Source organism: Pleuronectes platessa, chromosome 21, assembly GCF_947347685.1.
Source record: "Pleuronectes platessa chromosome 21, fPlePla1.1, whole genome shotgun sequence".
Lineage (NCBI taxonomy): Eukaryota > Metazoa > Chordata > Actinopteri > Pleuronectiformes > Pleuronectidae > Pleuronectes > Pleuronectes platessa.
In genome coordinates this window covers 4,913,549-4,940,908 of record NC_070646.1, presented here as the reverse complement: position 1 = coordinate 4,940,908, position 27,360 = coordinate 4,913,549, and the positions used below count along the sequence as shown (strand labels likewise).

General features: G+C 42.4%; 2 protein-coding genes across 2 annotated transcripts; both read left to right on the top strand.

Moving 5' to 3' along the window:
• Nucleotides 1–2,230: 2,230 nt before the first annotated feature.
• Nucleotides 2,231–12,030, top strand: lgi1b (leucine-rich, glioma inactivated 1b; the record flags this gene model as incomplete). Its single annotated transcript, XM_053413629.1, has 10 exons — nucleotides 2,231–2,406; nucleotides 2,556–2,627; nucleotides 3,261–3,332; nucleotides 4,237–4,308; nucleotides 6,876–6,947; nucleotides 8,221–8,390; nucleotides 8,639–8,803; nucleotides 9,014–9,234; nucleotides 9,463–9,709; nucleotides 10,228–12,030. Coding segments are annotated over 10 exons (1,617 nt in total), but the record flags the coding sequence as incomplete, so codon positions are not given.
• Nucleotides 12,031–12,954: 924 nt separating this feature from the next.
• On the top strand, nucleotides 12,955–19,714 carry slc35g1 (solute carrier family 35 member G1). The gene is made up of 5 exons (XM_053413628.1): nucleotides 12,955–13,394; nucleotides 14,683–14,863; nucleotides 15,882–16,016; nucleotides 16,205–16,401; nucleotides 17,345–19,714. Exons 1-5 carry the CDS (start codon nucleotides 13,067–13,069, stop codon nucleotides 17,755–17,757), a joined length of 1,254 nt encoding a protein of 417 aa, XP_053269603.1. The 5' UTR covers nucleotides 12,955–13,066; the 3' UTR covers nucleotides 17,758–19,714.
• The last annotated feature ends 7,646 nt before the right edge of the window (nucleotides 19,715–27,360 follow it).

The window sequence follows — 27,360 nt, the reverse complement described above, 5'->3', positions numbered from 1 at the left end:
GCTTACAGCTTGAGTGAGACAAATGTGCAAAGAGAAGATGAAGATGGGTTTTTTAAGCCTTGAACATGAATATTAATACAGGAGCCATGTTGTGATTTTAAACTAATGTGTCCCCTTAGCAATATCAAAAGTGATTTATTATGATCTCTATAGGTTCCTAAGTAAAGTAAATCTGACTCAGTTCATCCATCAGAGTTATTATATATATTATTATTCAATATTTATGGTAGGGAAGGCTATTATCACAACACATAAACTAATGAATAATCAATACCTACTGGAGAGAGAACAGAGGAAGAGAACTACATCAGACACAGACTTTCATTTCAGAGGAAATGGCCCATTTACACTTAATAATGATGATTCATTGAGCATCGTGTTGTTCATTTCCTCCTGAGGGAAGACGTGAGGACGCGTGTGGGCGTTTGAGCTATAGATGGAAATAAAGAGGGTATTATGCCGCGTCCGTATAATTGAGTTCTCGGGTTGTCGGAGGTCACGGGAGGTCAGAGGTCAGCCCAGTGCGTGGAACAAAAGTCCAGTGTTTCACATCCCACGGATCCCAACAAAGCAGTCAATGTATGAAGGAAGAGACGGATATTATAGTGAAGTATGGTTGTTAATATTTGCAGTCCTGGAAAAAATATTTAGTTATTCCTATGAATCATTACTCCATAGTAGAGCAGGGGGTAAAATAATAGACTATCAATGATATATTCTTCATGAATTCAATGTAATGCTTATGCGTTAGATTCTTTAGATTCTTTATTTGTCCCCGTAGCGAAATTGGTTTGCAATAATAATTACAGGGGATTTTCCCCACACAGTCACAAGGATAATGGTGAGGTTTGAACATATAATTCATCAATACGTTAGATGTTTAAAATCTTTTATCGGCACGTGTTTGTCCCTTTCACCCACATCTTAAATGCTCGCAGAAAAAAATTGTCTTTATGCCTAAAATAACTAATAAGCTGATGTGTATTATGATGGTTATTGATACCGACTGAACAGCTTTTACCTTGATTTTGGCCATATCACTATCACAATAATACATTTATTTATAGAACATTTTCAACACAAAATGCAGTACAACAAGAAAACAAGTCTAAAAAAACACACAAGTGAGTACATTAATAAGAATAAGAATAAGAATAAGAATAGAGATACAGCCTCACTCCATGATATACACCATTGTCATAAATGTATCCCACATTTATTAACTGGTGCTTTAAAATAAAATAAAATATTCTAGAAACAAAATATTCTGACTGTCCCACCACATCACCCAAATATTCTTTGTTCACAGAACCACTGAATGGATATTTTCCTGTTATATTTGAACCCATGTGCCATAAGCTCATCCCCTTGTCTCGGTGAATGTCATTATCTGTGCAGGGAGGAGAGAAAGGAGGCAGCATGTAAATGAGTGAGGCAGGTGCATTTGCACAGAGCTCATGAATAGGCGCTCGCCATTAGCCACGCACGGCTCTGAAGCGCGCATAAATAATAGCTGGCAGTGCTGATAATAAAACAGCGCACCTAGGGGCCACCCCCACCCTCTGTCCCCCTTCTCTCTCTCTCTCTCTCTCTCTCTCTCTCTCTCTCTCTCTCTCTCTCTCTCTCTCTCTCTCTCTCTCTCTCTCTCTCTCTCCCTTTCTTCCCCTCTCTTTCTCCCTCACGGGAATTTACGCTTTTATGTCCTTTTCTTTCTCCCCCTTCTTTTAGTGGCTGCAGCTTTGAGTCTGCAAGCAACTTCTCTTTTTTCTAAAAAAACAATTAGACCTATTTTTAGCAGCGTGGTCTTTTTCCCATTGTTGTTATTATTGCACATGGGACGTTGAGTTTATTCCTTTACTCTATGACAAAAAAAAATATCTCTTCAAATGTGTTTTACTGCTTTCAGGTCCTGAATTTGTAATTCTTTCGCTTTGCAGAACGAATCCTTTGGACCGGTGCCCTCCTATTGAGACGCCAGGAGCATCGGCACAAGCCCGGCTGCGTCAGAGCGCGCACCATCACCCCCGGAGCTCCAGCTTCTCATCAGCAAAACAAACATATCCCAAGGCAAAAAAAAAAAAAGGTTCCTCTTTAAATCCCGGGCTTGCTCCTCGAGGGTATTTGTGCGTGTAGAAGTTGCATGTGCAGCCGGGAGTGATTCGCCTCGGCCGGGACAGCAGCAATGGGACACCCGGGCAGCAGCAGCAGCAGCAGCAGCGCGCGGAGAGGATGGAGAGGAGGATGGACGCTCCTGGTGTGGGTGGCCGCGGTCAGCCTGGTGCTGGCAGACGGACGCAGAGTGAGGCAGCCCAGATGTCCCGTCGGATGCATCTGCACCAAAGATAATGCCCTGTGTGAGAATGTCCGCTCCGTGCCTCACACGTTCCCCTCCGACGTCGTGTCCCTGTAAGTGCTCCTGCAGCCTCACATTGTGCCACGATTAGTTGTCTGGGACGCCCCATGGTACATTTTTGTCTGTGCCTTTTAGTACATGTGTAGTTGTTATTAATTCTATGATGAATTCACCTTTAATGTTTGTTTCTCCATTTGTTAAGATCTTTTGTCAAGTCTGGATTCAGTGAAATCCCTGGAGGAAGCTTTGTTCACACGCCTGCCCTGCAACTGCTGTGAGTGCATCTATCTATCTATCTATCTATCTATCTATCTATCTATCTATCTATCTATCTATCTATCTATCTATCTATCTATCTGTCTATCTATCTGTCTATCTCTCTATCTCTCTCTGTGTCTGTATGTCTGTCTGTCTGTCTGTCTGTCTGTCTGTCTGTCTCTCTATCTGCTCTTTATTGGAATAAACAATAAAGAAGGGTCCCCCCTCCTCCCCAGAGGACTTGTATTGAAGCTGGTTCAAAGGGAGATTCTCTGTAATGGTGTCAGGATTATGCAATACACCACATGGCTAAAACAACTCTAACAGCAGGGGCTGGGCGAAGAGGAGATGTGTGTGTGCCTGTGTGTGTGCCTGTGTGTGTGTGTGTGTGTGTGTGTTTGTCTGTGTGCATGTGTGTGTCTGTGTGTGTGCATGTGTGGAGGCATGGTTAAATAATGGACACGGTCTTGGATGATAACTACATGAGGGAAAAACGATTTGGCTTCCAAAAACAATAAAGTTACAGCGATTCTTTTATGGAGTGACATAAAAGTGTTTTGTTGTACGATTGAAGTTTGTTGAGTTATTTGAATTTGCCAATCCACAAATCAACGGCAAAAGTGGTGCTTAACTTTTTTTGTTTGTACAGTTTGTTCACAGCAAACTCACTGGACCTCATCGATGAAGATGCATTCCTGGGTTTACCACATTTGGAATATCTGTAAGTATTTACTCGTATCTTAAAGCTTATAATCGCCATGCTTTTTAGTATATAAAGGTAATAAGGGGGTTGTGTGGTAGAGCATCATAAAATACACAAACTGTATCTGCCGTGAAACAAACGATATATGAGGCATGAGCCATCCATGGCACTCAGCGGATCACAGACCTCCGCCAAGGCCCAAATGTCAAGCCCCACCAAATTGCACACAATCATAGACATGGGTTTCTGAAATATGAAATCATGCATCATTCATGGAGAAATCAGTGAAAATGTCAAGATACACCTTCACAATGTTAAAGAGTTGTAATATCCTGGATCCGTCCCTTTGTCTGGATCCAGTTCTTTCTTGGCCCGTGTCCCATCCTCCCATTAAATTAGTATTTATTTATGTAATCCTGCCGACAACCAGACAAACCAGGGGTGAAAACTTCCTTGGCGGAGGTTGTGATGACTTTGGAACAGAGTGTTGCATTGTGGTCCGGCTGCTGGCATGTTTAATGCACGCACACTCCCAGGTTTCTTCACTTACTGTGTGTTGCCTGATGAGGGTGGAACAACTTACATCCCCATGGCTTTTATGAGTTTGTGATGTTTACTTAGCTTATGTAATTCTGACATCAACCAGAGCAGAAGTCCAATCAACTAGAATAATCTAAAACAAATGTTTGGAAGCCTTTTCAGTTCAAATCAGTTTGACATTTGTTTAAGTATGAACAAAGTGGATATATTGGGTATGCAGCATAATGTACAATTAGGACAGAGCTCAGGTTTTCAACACAACCCTCTCACAACTGCAACAGCAGAAAGTCTGCAGAAAACTTCAAGGGTTTCACATGTGAGATTACTTACACAGTGTCAACCTAATCTACCCAAACACTAATTACAAACTTCTCATTCACAGATTTATTGAAAACAACAAAATTGCATCAATATCTCCGTTTGCTTTCCGGGGCCTAAAAGCGCTGATACATCTGTAAGTATTTTGTTGATTTTGTTGATTCCATTGAAATTATTTCTAAAGAGGAAGCATTGTGGTCAAAGCTGCTGCTGATTCTGGTATTTTAGATGTTCCAACATGAACGGTGCCCTTCTCCGTCACTGTGTGAAGTGCAAAGTAATCAGAAACGCTGCTGCCAGTGGTTACGTCCAAGGTTACTGGCTGAAGGGCTCAGCTGGATCAGGTTGCTGAGAGGCAGGTCATGGTGTCCCTGGGTGTTACATTGACTTAGTGGACCAAAAAAGTTGTTGGCCACATATTCATGCCAGAAAAAAAAGGTAGATTCTGTAGCTTTGACTCATGTTATAACTTTAATTTTTGGTTTATTTAATGAAATCAATGAGACAGAGAGACACAGTGAAATGTCTTTTATTACAAAAACGACAATGTGCGGAGAAAAATGTTGACGCCGACAATAAGTGCTGACACTTATTGTACTACTACACTTATCTACTTAATGTTCAGAGACCGGATGATCCGATGCTCGATAAGCTCCGGTTGCTCCAGGTGAGGCGAGGCAGAGCCAGCAGGCAGCTCAGGCGCAGAGTGGGCTGACTGGGCTGGGTTGACTGATGGGCAGGCAGACAGGGAAAAGTGTCAGGTGAACCACAGGGTTGAACAGCATACTGGTATCGAAGCTGTGGTTAATCTGGTCTTTAAATATACTGCTGGGTCTGGAGGAGAAGAGTTTGCAGGTGTGAAGCCGTGTTGTCGTGAGATGCAGCGAACTGGAAACAAACGCCTACCCATTAACACACCCCCACAGGAGCAGCTCTATATATATGGACAGAGCAGAAACACTCATGCAGGGAGAGTATATATTATCTAGAATGGTAATAAATAGAGTGCATAGGCCTAGATCCGTGAATTATTCCCTTGGAAATTGGTGAAAATGTAAAATTCTTGGATTTGCACTTTTGCCTGCATCTGCAAAAATGTAATGAGTTGTTTACTGGCCCACATCCCCTCCTTCCACCAAGTTGTGTGGACATCTGTTTTAGCTTTTTGTGGAATCCAAACAACAATCAAACAAGCGGACAGGGGTTAAAACATAACCTCCATGGGCGAGATAATAAAACCAACCCTCCCAAAAGTCCATAATCCCAACAGAATTCAAAATGTGAGCTGGAGCATGAAAACAAAATCAAATCCAAACAGTTTATCGACAGTATTTTTGTAAACACTCACTTTCCTGAACTGCAAAGTCAGCCACAACTAAAGATAGTCGAGAATGTGCTCGACCTCTAAGGTCAAGACTAAATATACCAGTAATGTAACGTTAAACCAAGGGCCTCATTATCTGACCCTGATTCTGAGACATGTTCCTACCCAACACATTTTGAGTACATAAGGAGAGTAGTGCTGCGAAAACACATACTGGTGCTCCTCATGGTGCATGAACAGTGTGTGGATGGATGGTTTGACGGCTTTCAACTCCCCCCCCCATCCTATTTTCAGGTGTCGGTCATGTTGAACAGTGGTTAAACTGTTTCTTCAGGCATGGTTTAGGTGAGGGACTCTAGTTATTCGTCAAACAATCATTAGCAAAGCCACAAATAGTGTGAGTTTTTGTCTCAGTGGCTCAGATGGATCTGTGCAGGTCAGAAAATAGGTTGTAATGCTTTAACGGGAGAAGAAAATCCATAGAAAACCTCTCACACATCCCTTTGCAACCATATGAAAAGATAAAGTTCCCCTTTTTTTATTGCTGCAGATACCTAAGAGGAAAGTAAACAAACTTTCATACCGAAAAAAGATGAATAAATACATCATTAGAAGGCCCAGGCAGGGGTCCTGGCTGCTCAGATCCTGATCCAGTCTGCTCCATCCTCCATCTGTTTGCAGAGCACAAACTCACAAACTAAAATGGCCTCTCTCCCTCTCTCTCTCGTGAAACCAACTCACAAATAAATAATGCAGCGTCCATGAATAACGCTGACATTTCACTGCATTCAAATCTCTTTCTGGTTTGGAGTTCACTCCTCCACCCGCATGTGAAATGTGCCTGAGGGGCCTGTGTTTGTTGGTTGGTCTTATACCTGCTACTGGCAGAAAAATAGCCACGAGACAGCCTCAGGGAAGAGTAGGGCTCGTTTAGATATGGGTTTTCAGTGGGAAATATGACCAGCAGTATTAAGGGGATGGAATATTACCCACTATACGGTTTCACATAATAGGTTAAATGTTGAAGAATTGTATCCGACCCTTCTACAACGAATTATATTCCCTCCTTGCACTCAATTAAATTGCTCTCCCTTAAATTGAATAATCCCTCATTCTTATATTTCCTTCCATGTCCCTGCCAAGCCTTTTGAAACACCTGTTACATGACTGTGCCTTGTCTCAGCCGTATTGTTGGGGCTTCAGGTTTCAGAATCGTTCTGTCATTTTTCTTGTTTGTACAATAATGTGCTCAGGTCCAAACAGAACCAAAGCAAATCATATAATATAGTGTAATGACCTAGCGTCTGCAGTCTGGAGAGAGACAGTCTCTCCTAATTCAATCACTGTGCGTTTTTTTTATGTTCCCTTTTGTCGATTAGGAGTCTGGCGTACAACAATCTTGAGACGCTGCCCAAGGATGTCTTCAAGGGCATGGAGGCTCTGACCAAAGTGTGAGTGCAGTCTGAGACTCAGACCCAGCTTGTTCCGCGTCATGTTTCCTTAGATATTTACATATACTGAATGTCTCATTATACAACAGGGCATTAGGGCCATGTTGAAAAAAAAGATTTAGAGAGGCTTAATTCAATGAGAAGGGAAAGTCATAATATTAGCAGAATAAAGGAAAAACATTTGAATGAAGTGAGCAACAAGGATCAGCCTGTAGTCGTTCCACTTGTTCTGGATCCAAAAGAGAATTTCCTTTTAGAGTCGTGATTCTTTGAATGACATGCTTGATGCTCCACATTCCTCATTTTAATCCAGGCAACAGGCTGATCATCTGATATCCCTCTTCAAAATGATATCTACCCTAAAATAAGGACTTTATTCTCGTAATATTAACACTTAACACTTAACCATTCACCGTGATCCGATCTGTTAGTAACTCATTTGGTAAATTGCATTGGTATATACACTAGAAGGAGTTTTACACATGTATCTGCACAGAGCTTAACAGAACTCGATCAGGATGCATAAGGGAAATATCAAGAGAAAGAAATAAAACTCAAGATATTTTCCTCTACACCAATTAGAAACAATCTTTTTGCATGTTAGGGTTTGCAGGTTTTCTAGTAATGTGATCTTGTTTTGTTTGATGTGGTATTTATTCCCACAATCACACAAATAGGACCACACTGCACTCTGATACTGTTTGGTGTCTTAAGAGATTTATTCAGGGATGTTGATCGTTCCTTCCTCTTGTTATGGTGCTTAAAAGGAAGGAAGGGAGAGTAATCACCACGTGAACCAGAGGAGAGAGAGAGAGAAAAAAAACGAGTGTAGGAGATACTATTCGCTGCTGCAATGGAAAAAAGAAAGAGGGAAAAAAGGGAGATAAAGAGATCTAGAGGAGAGGGTGAGGTCTTGGGTTACGAGGCCAGAGTGTCAGGGTAGAAGGTAAACAAGTCATTTAGAGAGGAAAGATCCTGGCTGTGGTCACAGCAACATAATCAGTGAGAATAATGCAGGCTGCAGGCTGCAGGGTGTGTGTGTGTGTGTGTCTGTGTGTGTTGATTCGACACAGACATCCAAGGTCAACAGTAATTTAAACTGAGAGCGGGTGAGGAGGAGAGACCACTGAGTAGATAGGACACTTGTTGTTGTAATTTCATCGGCTCGAAGCCAAAGTTCAGGCAAATACGGGAGAGACAGAAACTGAACATCTAAGCCTCCAAGTAGATAAACATGTCCCTGAACTGATTGAGATTCATCCTTGCATGTAAGTGATCTGCGGGGCAACAACCTGATATGCGACTGCAAGCTCAAGTGGCTGGTGGAGTGGATGCACCACACCAACGCCACCCTGGATCAGATCTACTGCAGCGGCCCGCCCATTCACCAGGGGAAGAAGATCAACGACCTGCTGCCACACTCCTTTGACTGCATCACCACAGGTATCGTCTTCCTGCGTCTGCCCCTGCTTCTTCACACAGGAAACGCCTCAACAACAGCTCCCTGTCCCCAGACGATTGCCTCACCCTGTCCTCTCACGCCTCCTCCCTGCTCCTTATCGCCAGTTTATCAGTGCTGACAATAAAGCTCAGATGTTGAGGCGTGTTTGTGGAGGAAGTGATCGGTGGGAAAGGATTACTTAGAGACGACAGAAAGGGGGCGGGACTCATTGTGACGTTGTGCTTTTCAGAGTTTGCCTCCTATCAGTCGCTGAAGTTTGAGTCCATCTCGGTGGAGGCCTTCACCTTTGGTAAAGAGCAGTTTGTTGTGTTCCCACAACCGTTCGCTGGGACATGCAGCTTCCTGGAATGGGACCACGTCGAGATGACCTTCAGACCCTATGACACCATTCAAAGTGAGTAAACAAAAGAAAGTTAAAGCAGCATCGGTCGTGTCCATTCAATTTTCAATAACAGATCATTGCTTGGACAGAGAAAGGACTGACAGAGGTGTTAGCAGCCACAGATTGATTGTACTTTGTAACTGTGGTTTATCAGTGTTCAGGGACATAAATGCAAGATGATCTGTTGAGCACTCTGTGACATCGACCTCTCCTCCTGTTTAGGCACGTCCACTGTGGTCTGCAAGCCCCAGGTGATCGACGGCCACCTCTTCGTCATCGTGGCCCAGCTGTTCGGGGGCTCGCACATTTACAAGCGCGACAACTCCGCCAACAAGTTCATCAAGATCCAGGACATCGACATCCTGAAGATCCGCAAACCCAACGACATCGAGACGTTCATGATCGACGGGGAGTCTTTCTTTGTCATCGCCGACAGCTCCAAGGTTAACCGTGTTTTTCTTTATTCAGATTTATAGTATAGGTGTTATAACTGTGTCCACCTCAGAGACTGTGAATAAAGGTGGACGACATGATAGCTCCCCCAGTGTCTTGATCGCCCCCTAGTGGCTGCCTGGAGTATAGGTCATAAATCCTGCCACCTCCATATCAGCAGATGGAGCATTGGCTACACTGCACAGCTGAACTGATATTTACACTTGTTCCTTCCTCAGGCCGGCTCCACAACTGTGTACAAGTGGAACGGCAATGGCTTCTACTCCCACCAGTCTCTCCATCCGTGGTACCGCGACACAGATGTGGAATATCTGGAGATCTCCAACAAGGCCCACCTGATCCTGTCCAGCAGCTCCCAGAGGCCTGTGGTGTACCAGTGGAACAGGGGCCAGAAGCAGTTTGACCGCAGGACGGACATACCGGACATGGAGGACGTTTTCTCGGTCAAACACTTTCGGGTCAAAGGTGAGGGCTGCGGCTTCAAAAACAGCATATGTACACACACACACGTGTTATAGGTTTGCACTGACTAAAAAGGCATTAGCTGGTATGTGTATGTGTGTGTGTGTGTGTGTGCATTAAACACAAACTGCCCTTTGGACGTCATTTTTCAGTTTGAAATGCTAAGACTCAGATAATACGGGTCATGTTATACGATTAGCGGTGGACTTTGACCCATGAGAACTTTTTCTTGGTTAATTGAATAAAAACGTCCATGACCCACACGCTCAGCAGTAACTTATTAGGTTTTAGTACCTCGTTGCTCGGCGAGTCACACAGGCATTCATCTCAAAGGTACTCCACTAGTGTAACCCCCCCGCTCATAAATCACCACTGTGTAATATTCTCTGTATTTCTTAGTGTAACAGGAAAAGCTACAGCTCATGTATTAAGAACACTTTGCTTTTTTGATTCAGAGTCTGCTTTAGAAGATTAATGTTTAAATTAAAATAGACTCCCTTGAATCTTTGCCCTTTTCCAAGGGGATCTGTTCCTGTGCTTAACGAGATTCATCGGGGACTCCAAGGTGATGCGCTGGGACGGTGCCATGTTCAAGGAGGTGCAGACGTTCCCCTCCCGCGGCTCCATGGTGTTCCAGCCGGTCTCCGTGGGCAAGTGGCAGTACGCCATCCTGGGCAGCGATTACTCCCTGACGCAGGTCTACCAGTGGGAGGGCAAGAGGGGACAGTTCGTCCCGGCCCAGGAGCTGAACATCCAGGCGCCTCGAGGGTTTTCCATGGTCTCCATCGAGGACCGGGCTTTCCTGCTCGCGTCCAGCTTCAAGGGGAAAACTCAGATATACGAACACCTCATGATTGATATGAGTAACTAAACCAGTCAACCATTCAGGACCAATCGTGTACACCAGCGTGCAAATGCTTCTTCTGTGATTTGGTTTAACTCCGATTTGAAACCACAAGCTAGTCCGACCTAGGTTCAGACAAATGTAAATTTTCCAGAGAAGCTCAAACTATCAAAAGAAGTATGTCAAGTAAAATTCACATGTTGGGTATAGTGTTTGAGATTATTTCAAAAGCTGGCAACCTGCTGCATCTACTTCACATTGATAAACTCCCTTTATTTTCATCCTCATTCCTTCCTCTTTAGGAATGCCTTATCCTCCATTTGAAGAACTCAGTTACTCAAAGCTCACAAGCAAACTATACCTTGATGTACAGTTTCCATTCAACTCTATGTATTGTGTTTGTTTCTCTTGTAGGGATTTGATAGGAATGAGTTAGTGCTGACGATCGTGTAACAATAACTAAAAGGTGAAATGTGTGTTGAGAAAAGGAGGAAAAGTGCAGTTGTATCCAAGAAAAAAAATCACGAGACAATTCTTCTTTAATTTGAGTCGTTTCAGTGAACGTGACTTTACATTGAAATAGATGTATAATAAATTACAGAGCAAGGGAAATAACTCTCACAAGACATCGTCACGTGCAGGTTTTTTAACCTTATCTTGTAGATCATTTATAATCTAATCTGACCCAGTGGTAACCCAATTAGTAACATAATGGGGAGTTTGTCAAATTCCTATTTTCGACTTGCCGAGATTCATGTTCATTCTTCTCTTACAAATTTGGCAGCTATGGTTAATCTGTGTTTAGAATCATTTGACCCTTAATGACGTGGCCCTAATACATGAAAAGAAGAACCCACCATGCATTATGAGAAACTCCGGGGACAACATGTGTCTCTGTTGTGTCTCCTCTCAGATACAGACCCTCTCAGTGTGTATTCCTGATGAATGACTCGCTGGAAGCCTCTCACTGTGTGGACCCGCCCTCTCGCTTTCGCTGCACTCTTGCCCCTTTTCTCCCTCGCTGACAAAACCATTGTTATCTTTACTCCGCAACTAAAAAAAGCCGACCACTGTGCGAGCACCTGCTACCTGTGCTTTCACACGCTCCTCTTATTCTGACACACAACAAAAGGAAAGAGAATATCCATAACAAACGTAACACTTGCCAAATATGATGTTTACCTTTTTGCTATACCGTGTAAAGTACTTTGTATGATGTTTTGCTTTTGTACGTAGATGGGACCACACTCAGTCTTTTATTTTTCATAGACGTAGTATTTAGTGTAGATATGTATGTATTTATAATAAAAAAAACAGGATCCACTCCTTAACACTGTGTAACATGCAGCTTCTGTAAAGCAGCGTAGTCCTATTTGTGTCAGTTGTAGTTAGGTCAGGTTAGAGAAGGATAGATATTCACTTGTCATCGTGCTCACTGTATTTTATGTACAGACGTAATAAAAACTAAAGTGCTAAAGTAGGGGTGTGGGTATTTTATTGTTAGTAACTTGATTTTAACTTTTTTTTAAAGGTACAAATCCAGTTTGGATTCAGTTGTTCTTACTAAGCTCTATAACCTGTCAGTGTGTTGTGTGTAACATACACAACATGATTATAAGAAGTAAAGCTGTGTGATTTCTTGTTTATATATATATAAAACATGACCTTAAATGAAAAGTAGTGATCCATGATTATGACTTCTAATGTTAAAATATTGGTATTTTAGTACACTTGACAAACTATGAGTCATAATTATACAACAATTTCAAAAAACATGTGAGAACATATCTAACAATATATAAACACCAATATGTGTATTTTTGTATATATCTGTACTTAAATGGACTCAAACCTAAGCGACTGATATATATACATACTTACATATATACTCATACACATGCACACACACATTTTCACACATAAAAACACACTTATACACATATTCTCATACACACACATTTACACATTTATACAAATACCTATTCATGCTCATACACACATATATACACATAAGTACACACACATTTACATACATCTTTTTTTTTTGGGGGGGGGCCTCTTATATATTGCATTGTTGTTGTTATTTTGGGGGAAACTGTTCCATCATGTTTATTAAGTTAGATTCGTACTGTACATGATACATATGTTTGTATTGGGACTCATGACCGTGTGAGCCTATAGGAGATGGTTTAGATGTGGAGGTCCTGGCTGTGAGCTCCATGTTGTGTTATATCTAACACAAACAGCGTGTGTCGGTCCCATGTGTGAGCAGCGTGTGGATGTGGTTGGCTCACAGCTCCCCTGCCTCCTCTGTCATAGGCTCCTGCTGCAGCGGATCAGCGGAGGTGGACCGGGTTCAGCTCTGCCCCCCTGCGGGCGAACTCACCACCGCATGGGAGCTGGTGTCCTGCCACCAAGGTTAGTCATTAACCCCGGCTCCTTCTCCGGCACTCCGGGCAGCGCACACGGAGGACAGCAGTCCGAGGCATGCTGCCGCCGCGCCGCCACATCTCACCATGGGCGATTGTAACCACCGGCCATCGTCCGCGGAGGACGGCACCATCACCGTAGTGTTCCACAAAGTTGACCGCGGCCCCGACACCGAGAGCGGCGAGGGCGACGACGACGACGAGCGGGCGGAGGAGCGGGTTCAACTTCGGGGCATCTGTCGCCTGTCGTCCGGGTACGAAGACGAGGATGAGGAGGAGGAGGATGCTGAGGAGGCGGATGTGGAAGCGACCCGGGCCGTGGAGTCACTGGAAGCCGGCGTGAAGAAAACCCTGTGCCCGCCGTTATGTTGTCTCCGGAGTGAGCCCGCATCCCGAGGAGGAAGCGTCCCGGACGGTAAGAGGGGAACTCACCCCGGGTACAAACCACCGGAACCCCGCAGGGATCAGTGTCCCCGCCCGGGACACCTCGGTTCTTCCATTAATGAGCTTAGAGAAATAACGGGAATTAACTTCCTGCGTCACGTTATACAACCACGGAGCGTCTCGTGTCAATGTAACCGCGCCGGCACCATGTGCTTGTCATCAGCCAATAAGGAACACGCATTAACTTATTTAAATTTATTTTATAAAGTTTATTTTAAAGTTTCGACGTGACTTTTTTCTACAACGCTTCCACATATGACGTCACTTCATCCGGCTTTACGTCACCAAACTACAAAGTAAAAGCGACTAAATGATATAAGCCATGTAAGAAAATTAGTTTTAATGGAAATATGTTATTCATGGCATTTTGGTATTTCAACATCGATCTGTACTTTTTCTACCAATGATTGTGGTTGGAATTAACAGGAATCCAATATTATATGATACCTCTTAATTAAACATTTTTATAGTAAACGAACAATATGACACAAGTTATTGCTGTAATCCAGTTTTCGACTTATAGTATTTTACAATGTCAACAGCTCAGTTACAATGTGGGTAGCTTACGGTCCGTCATAAACCAGTTTAACATTTGCATCATCCTTCAGTAGGATGACAGTGCACTTTTACTCTACCAGGGCCACTAAAGGTGTGGCCACATGCACATTACACTTGTAAAACTAAACTTTGTTTTCACTTTTAATCAAAATATTGATACACAAACTATTAAAAACGAATACTTTAATACTAATTCAGTAATTGAACACTATACTAATGCCACTGTATGTACAAGTCATACTGGTAAAACTAAAACCACTAATGTGACATAGATTTTTTAGACAATCCTGCTCTCTGGTTTGGTGCAGGGTGAAAAAGACAAACTGCTTGCGTGCAGCCGACCACACAATGTTCTACAAGTACAAAGAAGGAAGTCGGAGACACCACAGGTGGAAATTTAATCTGTGCGAGCGTATCAGTTTATTGTTCCACGGGCAGGTTGAGCAAACACTGCACCGCCGTCTTTTGCAGATCTTTTCGTTTGTGGTTTTTGCAAGCGAACTTTCACCCAGACCCCGTGGAGTTCGATGACATCCTGTAGTTACTGTACCAACATGGTTACAATGAAACAAGCAATATTCTTTTAGGTGAAGTGTGGAACAGTGATGCCCCTCTTCAGGGCCCCCTGTGTCTCTTTCCTTCCCCTCTCACATATCTTCTCCTCCAACCTCACCGACCTTTCCCCTCTCTCTTGTATACAGGTGCAGAGGAACCAAAGGGCTGTCAGAGTCTGGGTTTGTTCTATGCTTTCCTGTCAACGGTTTTCTTCTCTATCATCGCTCTCCTGGTGAAAACCATCCAGGGAATCCATGCCATAGAAATCAGTGCCATACGCTGCTTCTTCCAGATGCTCTTCGTTATGCCTTTACTCATCTACCACAAGTAAGCATGATTTAGAAACTGAAACACTGAAGAGTTAGTCACACGGTTAAACATTAACTCCACAAATGACATAATTAGTGCGAAAGTAACACTCCCAAAACAGTCTTTATATAAACCAGCAATTTACACTGTGTGTTGTGATAGGATAAAGTGCTTTAACTCAGCAAGGAAACACGTGTCACTGACAGTAATTTATATCTTTGGTTTTCTGCTGTTGTCTTCATGCTTTACCTTCACGTTGCAGGTAAGTATCTTGGCTTATCCACAAACTTAAACTGCTGAGACCAGTTTAAACACGTTTGTCAGGAAGTAGGTGATGGGAAAGTTTAAAACGTTTTGAAAAATGTCTTCCCACTAGTCTCACAGATTAACTGATTTGATTTGGGTGGTCAACTTCACAACCTGCCTCTAGGGAATTTGTTCAGATTCTGACCAGTTCTCAACTGGTGTGAAAAGTCACAGTGAACTTACTGTATATCAACGTGAATGCAGTATGTTAGGATCAGCAGTAATTCTAGTTTCTAAATAAAGTAGTTAACAGTAGCACCCATCTCATGCCATCTTCACACAATAACACTGTCAAAACTACAATGAACTGCACAGGTTATCAGAAAATATACATTTTAAATGACACTGTGACCCAAAGATTTGAACTTTAACTGAATTCCCAAAGACGACAACCAGTACTTCTATTCATTCAGCTACTTATTCATCCTTCCATCCATTCGTCCACTACATTCCTCTTTATTTTATCTTCACCGACAAAAGTGTCCCTCCTCCCCGAGTTTGCAGCCACATCCATGAATCCATCCATCACTGTCGTTTCCTCACAACCTAAATGTGTTCATCTATCTATCCAGCCATCCAACCATCTGTCATCACTCAGCTCACGTTGCAGCTCACTTTACTCCATCCATCCCGTTTTCCCCCAGAATTCTGTTTATCATTCCCTGTATCAGTCATTCCATCCTTCCATCCATCCATCCATCCATCCATCCTCATGTCTCTGCTCCTCCAGGACAGGTTTCCTTGGTCCCAGGGATAAACGTATATATCTGGTGCTTCGGGGTTTCATCGGCTCCAATGCCATGATCCTGCTCTTCTATGCCCTTCAGCAGATGCCACTGGCCGACGCCACTGTCATCATGTTCAGGTGAGAGCTGGAAGGAACCTGTGGATTACATCAACACTGCAAATATATTCTCTCCTTCCTGAATTGTACACTCAGCTTTCTTATTGTTTCCCTGTGTCTCTCTCCAACTGTTTCCTTCTGTTGGGACTGCACCCAGACATGCTCTCATCTCTAACCCATGATTTTTCTCCTGTCCTTTGACCCGTCAGTAATCCAGTCTTTACCTCCCTCCTGGCTTGGATCTTCCTGAAGGAGAAATGTACAATCTGGGACTGTGTCTTCACTGTTTTCACCCTCACTGGTGTCCTCCTTATCGCCCGACCACCATTCCTCTTTGGCCAGCAAGTGCGTGGCATTGAGGGCGACTACGTTAACCACGTCAAGGGGACTATCGCTGCCTTTGCAGGTAATACATAATAACTCAGTTTAATGAAAGTGGACAAAGATTAAGTAGATCATTAATGATTCAGGGGGTGATGTTCAGAAACTTTGTACTGACTCCTGGTCAGTAGCACGTCAGGGGATCGTCTTTCAAGTTAGTCATGGTCAGGGCGAGTTACATCTTACAATCTCAAAAAGGGACTTTCACCAATCTGCCAAGAGACCTGCTTGCATTAGCTGCTGGAATTTTTCAACTCGCAGGAATTGATAGTGTAGTGACTAAGTCATATTCCTTTACTGGCTTCCCACCAGCAAAACACTGCTATTTCTTGTGGATGGTCATCGAGCAAAGTCAGCAAGAGTTTCTCACAAAGTAAATGATGAGCTTTGTTTTGTAGCTAAGTTCTCTCTGCACAGTTTCAGTAGAAGTCTCAGTGGTGGTTAGTCAGCGAAATCCCCCAATCCTTCCCAGTCACATCTGCATTTGGTGTTTTCATGCCTTGATTTACAACAGTGCTCCTCTTAGCAGCTGCCCGAGTCGTGGTGGTGTGTGGTCCTCAGACTTTCCACCAGATCCAACTAAATCAAACTTAGCCTCCAGCAAAAACTGGCCCGTACATGCGGTGACCTCCATGAACTTTGTCGAAGTGGTGCTTTACCATCGACTGGAGGCAGAGGCTATGGGAGTGCCCGTCTGACTGAAGATAAGGATGAGGGGAAATATCAGAGGAGGAAATAGTTCCTGAATAGGAGGGATTCACAGAGGATTTCACGAGGCTATAGCTGTCAGCCGCATTCCTGTAAATAAATGGTCGCAAGAAGAGACTCACTCCAAGATGTGCCACTCCAATTTGTATTGTTTCTTTCTAGTAAATCCATGATAAATTCCTTAATTATTTTTATTAATAATTTATACATTTTCTATGTTGGTGTTTTCATTCTCTAATATCTCATTTATGTGTCTCTAGGTGCGATCGGGGCTGCTTTTACATTTGTAATCCTCCGCAAAATGGGGAAGAGCGTCCACTACTACCTCTCTGTTTGGTACTACGCTGTCATCGGTCTCATCGAGTGCCTCATCACTGTAACCGTCCTCGGGGAATGGAAGTACCCGTACTGTGGCCGCGACCGCTGGATTCTGATGCTGATCGCTGTCCTGGGCATCGCTGGTCAGACCTTCCTGACGAAGGCCCTGCAGATCGAGAAGGCCGGACCCGTGGCCCTGATGAGGACTGTGGACGTGGTGCTGGCGTTCATCTTCCAGTTCATCTTCTTTAACCGTGCACCGACCCTGTGGAGCCTCGGGGGGGCGCTGTGCGTGGTGGCGAGCACGAGTGGAATCGCCGTCAAGAAGTGGTACAGCAACTCTCGCAAGAGCTGAGCTAGAGGAGCGACATGGAATCCTTTAGTATTACTATTTATTCTTTTGTGTTTCCATCTCATACAGTACGTTCTTGATTTAGTCAGTGTTTTACTTTATGTTTACATGCAAATCCGAGGAGGACGAAGCTGTTTGAAGGAGTTCAAAGCAGAAATACTGACGAGACAGTTACGAGCTTCTGAGAGCTTTAAACGCTATTTTTACAATTCAGTACATCTCTACATGTTGATTCCTGAGGGTCAACTTGTGCAATTTTACTGTTAAACATATATTTTTGTGTAAACAAGTACATCTGACTGGAAAATAACTGTACATCCACCTCACAGTCTGGGACTGTGTCCTGCTCCCTGGAGCCTGTGTAGCTAACTTTTATAAAACACGTGCAGCATAAATGAGGTGAAAGTTGAATTTCACCATTGTGAAAAAGTTTGATGAAGGATTTCCTGAGTCCCATTTTCCTTTTGCTTTAACCTGAACAAAGAAGCCAAAGAGATGTTTACTGCACTGGGACCATTCTCACTGTGCCACATAAATATCATGTATACCAGGTAATTTATTAAATTGTGCTACGTTCTAGGCACTACTGAATAACTTCTATGTAATCCACAAAACGACGAGAAGGAAAATCCGAATAAGCAGCATAAAGAAGATTTTAACGACGTATTTTTAGTTTAAAGATGCATTTGTGATAAAGATATTTAGAATATTTGAGTCAAGAAAAGAGAAAAGCTGGAAATACAATCCCAATATGTTTTTTTTACTTGAATAGTCACTCATGCTGGAGGATTCTCTCTCTTCTGAGGTGTCTACAATGCACAAATTTGAATTATACAGAGTAATCCTCCCCACATGAGCGTATCGATGAAGAAGGTATTCCATAATGAAATATATAGATGCTTGATTTTCTTCTGTTACTTTTCTAATATATTAAGAAGTAATTGGGGGAACATATTTATTAAGACCCAGTCCAGAGTTAATCATTTCTACACAATATCTTTGAAGTGCCTTAAGTAGGGACCTTTAACCTCCAGCTTCCTTCAGCTGCTCAGTAACCAGCAGCCTGCACTGGACAGTTCTCAGGTGTTATTCAGCTAATGAATATTAAATAGGGCCATTCTGAAAAGAACATTTCATATCATAAATGATTTTTAATTCTTTGTATGACATTTTCAAAACAGAGTTCTTAAAACGAGGCACATGAGATGTGACGTTATATCCCCCAGTATAAGAACACAGTATGTTTTTCTTTTTAGAAAACATAGAAAATCCTCTTCTTTAAGAAGCCACATAGATTTCACAATGACCTGACACATGATTTAATCTCTACTTCCCTGTAACTTGCTGCGGTTCAGCTTCATCTCCACTGCGCACAAATATTATGCAAGAAGTAGTTAAATAAGCACTTAAATAATAGTTTGTTTCTAATAGTAGCAGTTCTTTTTTTCATAAATAAAAATGTATCATCTTATAAACATCTGCCTCTACCCGTAAATTTTAATGAGCCAAGTTTATGGCAGTAAAATTATTAATTTCGGGTCATTGCATCAGAAGCCCTGGGAAATAATTTGATTTTAAAGTCAACGTGTGAAATACAGTTAACCCACTTGTGGTTCTAGTGCCATATTTTCGTGTGGATGATTTTATTTAAAGGCACTTTGACATTTATTGGTCATTGTTGGTAAAGCAGTGGGACGTTCTGGTCGCTACACATAGAAATTTAGTTGTAGCTTGAAGCACAACGTGTTGAATCACCATCAAATGGTTTGGTAAACCTTTGTTTCAGGACATGTACGCCTTACAAACCCACTGAAGATTTTTAAAAACATGGTTTAATAGTATTTATTTTACTATTTCTGTATTGTATTACATCACCATATTCTATGTATATGTTTCTGCATAGTGATGGATAATATTTAGTTTATTATGATTCAAGAATAAATTCCATATGGATTTATAACTCCTGTTGTCTGTGAGCCGTTGTTTCTGACATGACTGACACGTGTGGAACTGATCCGTTGTGTATTTTTCCATCATTGTCCCAAAGTGTATGTGGTGTTAACCTAGCTCTGCTAATGGCTCAATGGGTGACAATGGTTGCTACCATGCTACCTTTTTACAAACCACTGAGTCAGGCAGCTGTTGACAGGAGGGCTCAGAATAATACCTAGTCATTGTGTTTCTGTTTTTGTGTGTGTGTGTGTGTGTGTGTGTGTGCATATTATTTGTCCCTGTGAGTGCTACACAGATTTCCACCAGGCCTTTGTTTCTTTTCCTTTTATTTGTCAAGAACACACAGTTGTGAGGCATTGTGTGTTTCGTGCAGAATGGCCGCTCTGCATTGTGTAACAGCGTCACCCATATCTTGCAAAACACACGCTGGCCACTTTGCATGGCAGCCTAACTGTACACAGATGGTGTTATAGACCTTCCTCCGGGTCCAGGCAGGGCTGCTGTGTAATTCCTCAGCTGAGCACACAGCTAAGTGAAGTGTGAAGAAAAGGCTGAACGAGAACAGAGCAGCTCTTTGTTGCAGGACACAATACCTCGGGGCTAAAGATGTCCTGTTCAGAAAAATTAGACCAGGCTTTAAAGCTGCCACCCACAGTTTTAGTTATACTTTTTTCCTCTATATTTTAAAATGCCCCATCCATTTCTTTAGAGAGCAATCACTTTATATTCATATATTATTTATAAGATTTAGATTCACATGTCATATTTACTAGTATAAGTGTCATCATATACAAAAAAAATACCCAAATTACTGAATTTGATGTTTTACAGTTATCATCAGTAGTTTTGATACCTCTGCTGTCATCAGTGCTATTATTCTCATTTTTGTTATGATTACGTCAGAGGTCCTTAGTCACTGTTATAGCTGTACAAGTGTCATGGCTCCCCTCATGTGTAATGAACCTTGTCTCACAGCAGAGGGCAGGATCCACAAAAATAAGGACACAGCAACTCACCTGAGATAGAACCAGTTGTGTAGAATGTACTGTAGAAAGGTTTCGCCTGAGGTTTCTCCTCATAATGCTCTTTAGGTCTGATATCAATCAATGGCTCGGTTGTTTGAGGAAATAAACTCATCGATGTGGTTTTATTATTGTTTCCCTCTTATCAACTGGATGAACAAGACACTGTGACTTGACACATTTATTATATATAAGTTTACTTGCAAGAATCAATGAGAAATTAAAGAATTTATCATTTAACAATAACCCATAGACAGAAATGAAATGGAATGAATTGGAATTTTTCAGACCGGTGTTTGTAAAGGAATTCAAAACTGACTTAAGTTAGAGGTGTGTTGACAAAACAGTTGTGTTAACATTATGTGCAGTGTCTTATCTACATTGCTTATCAATGCGCCCACACACTCTATGTCTCAGTATGTGCACATGCTGAATACACAAAGGTGTCGGAAGCATTTTTTTCATAAATCAGAGTCAAAGTCTCCTTATTATCTACCTGCTGTCTTTCTTGTGGGTGTTTTGATATCAATGAAATAATGTTGAGAGGTTCAAATGCATGTTGATGAAAAAAATCCTCATCAGCATATCAAATATCAGTTATACAACCATGCAGGACTTGTCAGAGATGTAACGAAGCTCAAAGACATCACAGTGTATAGGTTTGTAAGAGGAAGTTAAAAAAGCCCTAGAATCCTGGAGAGAGGCCACACTCCCTCTCTTTTATCAGCGGCCTGGGGATTCCCAAAAGGTTTGCTCGCTCCTGGGTGGAGGAGAGCCGGAGGAATGGAAGAGTTGCACATTCCTGCTGGATGGCATAAGACTTCCCATCAGTGGACTGAGAGAGTGAATGGGAAAATAACCCCTCACTTTTCCAAGTTGAAATGAATACCGTCAGAAGCTGTGGAGTGGAAAAGGGCATCTCCCTCTGCAGTGTGCTCTGGTGGTGCTGGTGCTGGTGGTGGTGGGGGGGAATCTCAACCTACTTTTTCTAATTGTACTTTGTCTTCTGTGTATCTGCTGCACACTGGACACACGTGAATAAACAAGTGAATATTAGTTTATCTGTGTTTGGGACTGAACCGGGTCCCAGAGAGAAACCGTGGCTGATTGGGTTGAGGTGAGACACATCTGGATAAAGGTTGTTCCAAGGCCCCGTGACCATTGGTCCAAATAATTGGGCCCCTTAAGTTACACCAAAGGCTTTGGATGAGGACGCATATTGACTCATTAGTCTGCTGCATCGATGTAAAGAATAAATCACTTTGGGTTAAAGTAAATATTGTATAGGGGAGACTGCGTAAAGTTAACGACAGACTATGGTGTGAAATAGTTGCCAGACATTCCAATGTAGTGACACACACACTCAATCTCACACACACACACACACACCCACACTGGTCTGCAGTTATTGTCCTCTTGTCGTCAGCTCCTTTGGCTACTGAGAGAAGCAGACGCTGCCTTTGGGTGCTGTTGGATAAATCGCTATTACAAAAGAAGAGCACAGATTTTCCAAAACAGTATCGTGCTGACAAGTGGCGTGGTACAGCCAACCGCCATGTAAACTGGACGCTTACCTTCCCTGTCCACCAAAGTCCCATCATGTATTCTGCATGGAGCAGATTATGTGTATGAGGCTTTTTTCTTTCAGTTTTTAAATTTTGTAACCGAACCATAGGACTGACGTGTTTAGCTTTATTTAACACTATTACAACATAAGCTGAAGACTTAATTTTAACTTTTTTTATAGCATCAAATTATTAATTAAAACCAAAAGTACAGGAAACACTCTTTGAGAACATTTTATTTGACATTTGACACATTTTTACAGACATCGGTTCAGCATTTTCCGTGTACTCCTGGTCACTAACAAACAAACAAGGCCCAATGGCTCCCTCATTAAACCACATTTACATTCAGAAGATCCAGATTTTTATTTGGATTCTCAAACTTGCACACACTATTAAATAAATATTATTCCTCCAAACACGCCTGGTTTGTTTCATGAATTATCCTCTGAGAAACCAACACGTGCTGAAATCGAATGGGTTCTTTCCCGACCCGTGCTTCGTCCTTCCAGCAAGTTTCGCTATCATCCGTGCAGCAGTTTTACAGCATTGATGCAGACTAACACACAAACAAATGCATATGAATAACACATTTACAAAAGCCATAGAGGCCCGATGAAAAGTATCCAAACTGCTGGAGCTCAGTTTTTCCGAGGAGCACCTGAAGGCATCATCAGGGAAGAGAGCGAGTTTTCCCACCACAATACGAGAACGTGTGTGTGAGTGTGTGAGAGAGAGAGACAGAGAGGGAGAGAGAGAGAGAGAGAGAGAGAGAGCAAGCGTGCACCGTGCACAGTCACTGCAGGACTATGAAGTGAACTCGACACTGAGCGGAGTTTCGGCGGATGCTCACTGGACTTGACAACTTCGGTGAGTCGGTTCTCTTCCAGCACTTCCTCCAGACCGCCGCCTCGCACACACCTTTTCCACCCGGGGGACGCTGCACGAGTCTGGGGCTGAGTTTGTTTGTGGGGTCGCTGAGTGTCAGTGGTTCCCAGTCTGTTTCCCCCCCCTCAAAAATCGAAGATGAAAAATCGGTGTTTCTGCACGAATCTAGGTTTGTATGAAAATAGAAAAGAGTGTAGATGAAATGTGGGTGTTAACTTGACCCGAGACAGTAAATTCAATTCATTTATTTGTAACGATCAGCAAAACTTACTCTTTGACCTCTTATTGTGAAAAGCTTACCTCTACCTGCCCTGTGTGTGTGTCTGTTTGCTTTGAGGTTCACATCTGAGTATGAAGAGTGTGTGATTGTCATTGTTTGTGTTGACTCAGCTTTGATTAAGTTCAGTAAACATGGTTGTTAACTTTACCTGGGACAGTAAAATCAAATCATTTATTTTGCAACTTTTAGCAGTTTCTTTCTCTTTTTGACATCTTTTTTGGAGCTCTTATTGTGAAAAGCTGCCTTATACCTGCCATCGTGTGTCTGTTTGCGTTGAGGATGAAGTGTGTGTTATTGTCAAAGTTGTTTCTGTGTATTTAGTTACAACTTAGTTCTGTGGAATTTCTTTAAAGCTGCGGGCACTCTCATTAGCTCTGAAGGTCTTTTACTTTGACAGGTCATTGTTTACACAGCACCCTATGGAAGACATCCTCAGGGGGGGAAGTGACCCATAACTATTTCTCTCTTCTGCGTGACCTTGCTCTAAAATAATCGTTTGCAAATGGGAATGAGGGAGAAACACGGCCTGAGATTAATCCAATCCAGATCAGTCTAACAGACTGCCTGAGGTCCATGGTGCAGGGACACATGGGGGACCTGTGAAGAAAATAGTCCATTTGACATGTGACCTGTGATGCAACATCTAGAAAGAAGTAGGAGCGGAGGTGCTTTGATGTCTCGAGATAGAAAATTGGATCCTCTTTCCTAGCTTGCTTCCTATGTGTTCAAGCTTTGCATCACTCGCGTCACAGGTGTATCTGCTGTCTGGCTTTGGGAGAGTTTACATTGCTGCCGTAATTGACCTTTGACCCTAACGCAAATTTTTCATTTTCTCACATGCTTATCAATCCACCGCTGCACTCGCCGATTACCCGTGCGTGGGGACAAAAGCTGCCTCTTGGTGTTTTCCTTTACACAAACAAAAGTTGTGTTTACATTGAAGGCGGAGTCAGGGAAATTCGGTTGGAAAAAACACTGTATGATATTGACTCGAGAAAACCTCGACAAATACACCTGTAGCTAGAAACGACAAGGAAGCTGGTGCTATCGGACCCTGTTTTGAATTATCAACATCATAAAAGACGGCTTATCTCGGTAAATAGAAGCTGAACGTCTCTGGGGCAACAAATGTAACACCATCAGGCAAACAAACGTGACACCGGTACCTGCTTTGCTCACTTCCTGCGTCTCATTCCCCCTTGTTATCCTTAAATTAGCCCTGTGCCAGATCCACTTTAAAAAAGATCTCCTGTCCACGAACGCCTCCAACACATCGTTGCTGATTGGCTGAGTGTTTTTTTAATTTCCAGAGCAACTATTGGACAGTGAGGAGAAATCCACTGAACCTGACCAAAACAGTGCATTTGAATAGGGTTGACCTGCACCTTTAAGAGTTTCTCAATACCACCTAAGCTGATTTACTGGATAATTGAAATCGTGCATTGTGCACATCCATGCATTATTACACTTTGGCTCAAAGCAGGGACCCACTTGTAGAAACAACACTTCATAACATATGAGTCTTTGTTTTTAGACACTTTCTGTCATTAATGCTAATTCTGTTTTTTCTCACATGTTTGATATTGAGAATCATTTGCTGGCGTCATCGAGCTAAAGGCTTTGTTTGTATCCTTAAACTATTATTTAAGATGTTTAAGATCTTGACTTTTCAGTGCTGCTGGGTCATCACTGAATTGATGAGCTCGCGAAAGTAGAAATATATTCAATAAATTTGAATAATCGATGCTAAAGTATTTTCCCCTTTTGCTTTTCCAAATTGCGTCTTCTCATTCACGCCATGCTCTCTTGCGTACTGTGTTTCAGACAACATGTGTGAGCCTGAACTCTTTTAGGTAAAGGAAAAAAAAAAGTTTATTTCTATTCTGTGTAATATATAATCATTCAGAGAACTAATTCCTACCTCACTCAACAGAGATTCCCAGGGCGGAGCGGTGTCTGTTATGAATTTATTTAGACTCGGTGACGACTGAGCCACATCTGGGGCTTGATTGATTAAGTGTCTGTTTATTGGAAACTCGACTGCGTTGGGCGTTGGCACATGTTGTGTGATTGTCATAGTCTGACATAATGTGTAGTCCATCTCCAGCAATTTGAAAAGAAGTGGGTGATTAAACCGACCTACAGACGACGCAGACCTCTTAATGATTAAGTATTTTAACACCAGTGAACTGTTATATGAAAAACCTGTTACTGACGGCTGCAGGGTCACAGCAGAGGTTCTATAGCCCATGAGAATAAGTGTGATATGGACGTGACGTGTGCAGCTCTTGTTAAACCTACTAGGCTGTGCATGCACTCACACACAGGGATTAATTTCATTCTCATCTCAAAGCTCAGCAGTCTCCATCTTCTGAGTCATCTTTTATTCTGCCTTTTGTTAACGAGTACACACACACACACACACACACACACACACACACACACACACACACTCTCCTCCACTGAGAAAATACAGTCACCCCTTCTTGAGTCAGCCCTCTCCCGCTGTTGTTGCACTGATGCTCACACACACACACAGCCTCTCTCTCTCTCTCTCTCTCTCTGTACAGTTTCCACTGGGCTCTCTCGCTCTGTCTTGCCCTCTAATCAAAGCCATATGTTCTCCAGGTCCCTTGCATGAAAGCCCTGTTGTGTTTGCAGCGCAGCTCCCAGTGTGAACTGACAGACGGCCTCAGTGTTTGGGAATTGAAACGTAAACCTGCAGACGACTCCAGGTTGATGTTTCTTTTTTCCTTCTTCATCCTGCGTCTGTAAACGTCCCGTTGATGCTGGTGCTGTCAGTATCATGTCTGTGGTGATGGAAGCTAGGTTTGGAAAGGTAGATAGTTTTCCTCCCTACTTAAAACTTCATGAATCAAAGAGGTTTCAGTCCACAGCCTGGGATCAGTCCTGACACATCAGAGTGTTAGAGATTTCCATGGGATCTAAGCTCCTCACATGACTCAGATACAACCCTCTAGGAGAACTTGCTCCGACGTTTTAATCTCAGGGACGTTGCCAGTTTGGCCCCATTATGTGACCATGACTAATAGAAACATAACAAGCACTCGTTGTGTGGGGACCCACCAGAAAACTGGCAAGTGACTCATTTTGGGTCCATCCCAGAATAATACGAATAATAATAATAATAATGATGATAATACACCCTTCAAATATATTGGTAATGCATCTCTTAAACTCTCCACAGAAAGAGGGGTGCCGTTGTGTTGGGATGGATAAAGTGTAGAATCCATTCAGGGAAGTTTTTGTTATTGAAATGTAAAGGTCAGCAGATGGAAAGCAGTTTTCTCTGGGGCTGCTGGGACTTCACAATTTAAACTCTTTTAAAATCTGTCATTGAATTTAATGATTTATTTGCAGGCGCACATGATTTTCTAATATTTGCAGTTGATGCTTGACAGTGTTTGATAAGAATTAAAATGGATATTGCTCCGTCAACCAATGGGAGAGGTCCACGCTGTGCATGTGAATATTTGAAATCCGGTTCACATTCCTGTTGAGCGTGTGCACAGCTCTTAACAAGGCTTTAACGTGCACTGTGGTGTGGTTGTTTACTAAAGAATGATGCATAAGTTGCCAAAAGACTTCTCGTTTATTGTTTACTGTTGTTTGCACGTGTCAAGTTTCTGCTTCTCTTCATGGCAGCTCACCGTGGATGTATTATAATGGTATTTTTATGATGCTCCAGGTTATATTGTGCGTGGTTAATATATGAATGTCAGTATTTTCCCCACCAGCTTATCCAGTGGTTTTTAGTTAAGCTAATAAAAATACCAAGTATGTGTGGACCATTGCATCCCTGGTTTTCTAATATTCTTTCCTCCTTCTTTCTTTTTATCCCATTTTACCCATTTTGCTTTGTTTCTTAAGCCGTTTT

Bases quoted from the DNA above. Each gene is read 5' to 3' on its own strand.
- slc35g1 (XM_053413628.1), top strand. From the start codon at position 13,067: ATGGGCGATTGTAACCACCGGCCATCGTCCGCGGAGGACGGCACCATC. The intron at 14,864-15,881 runs GTAAGCATGATT...CTGCTCCTCCAG, and splicing joins CCTTTACTCATCTACCACAA to GACAGGTTTCCTTGGTCCCA. The intron at 16,402-17,344 runs GTAATACATAAT...ATGTGTCTCTAG, and splicing joins GACTATCGCTGCCTTTGCAG to GTGCGATCGGGGCTGCTTTT.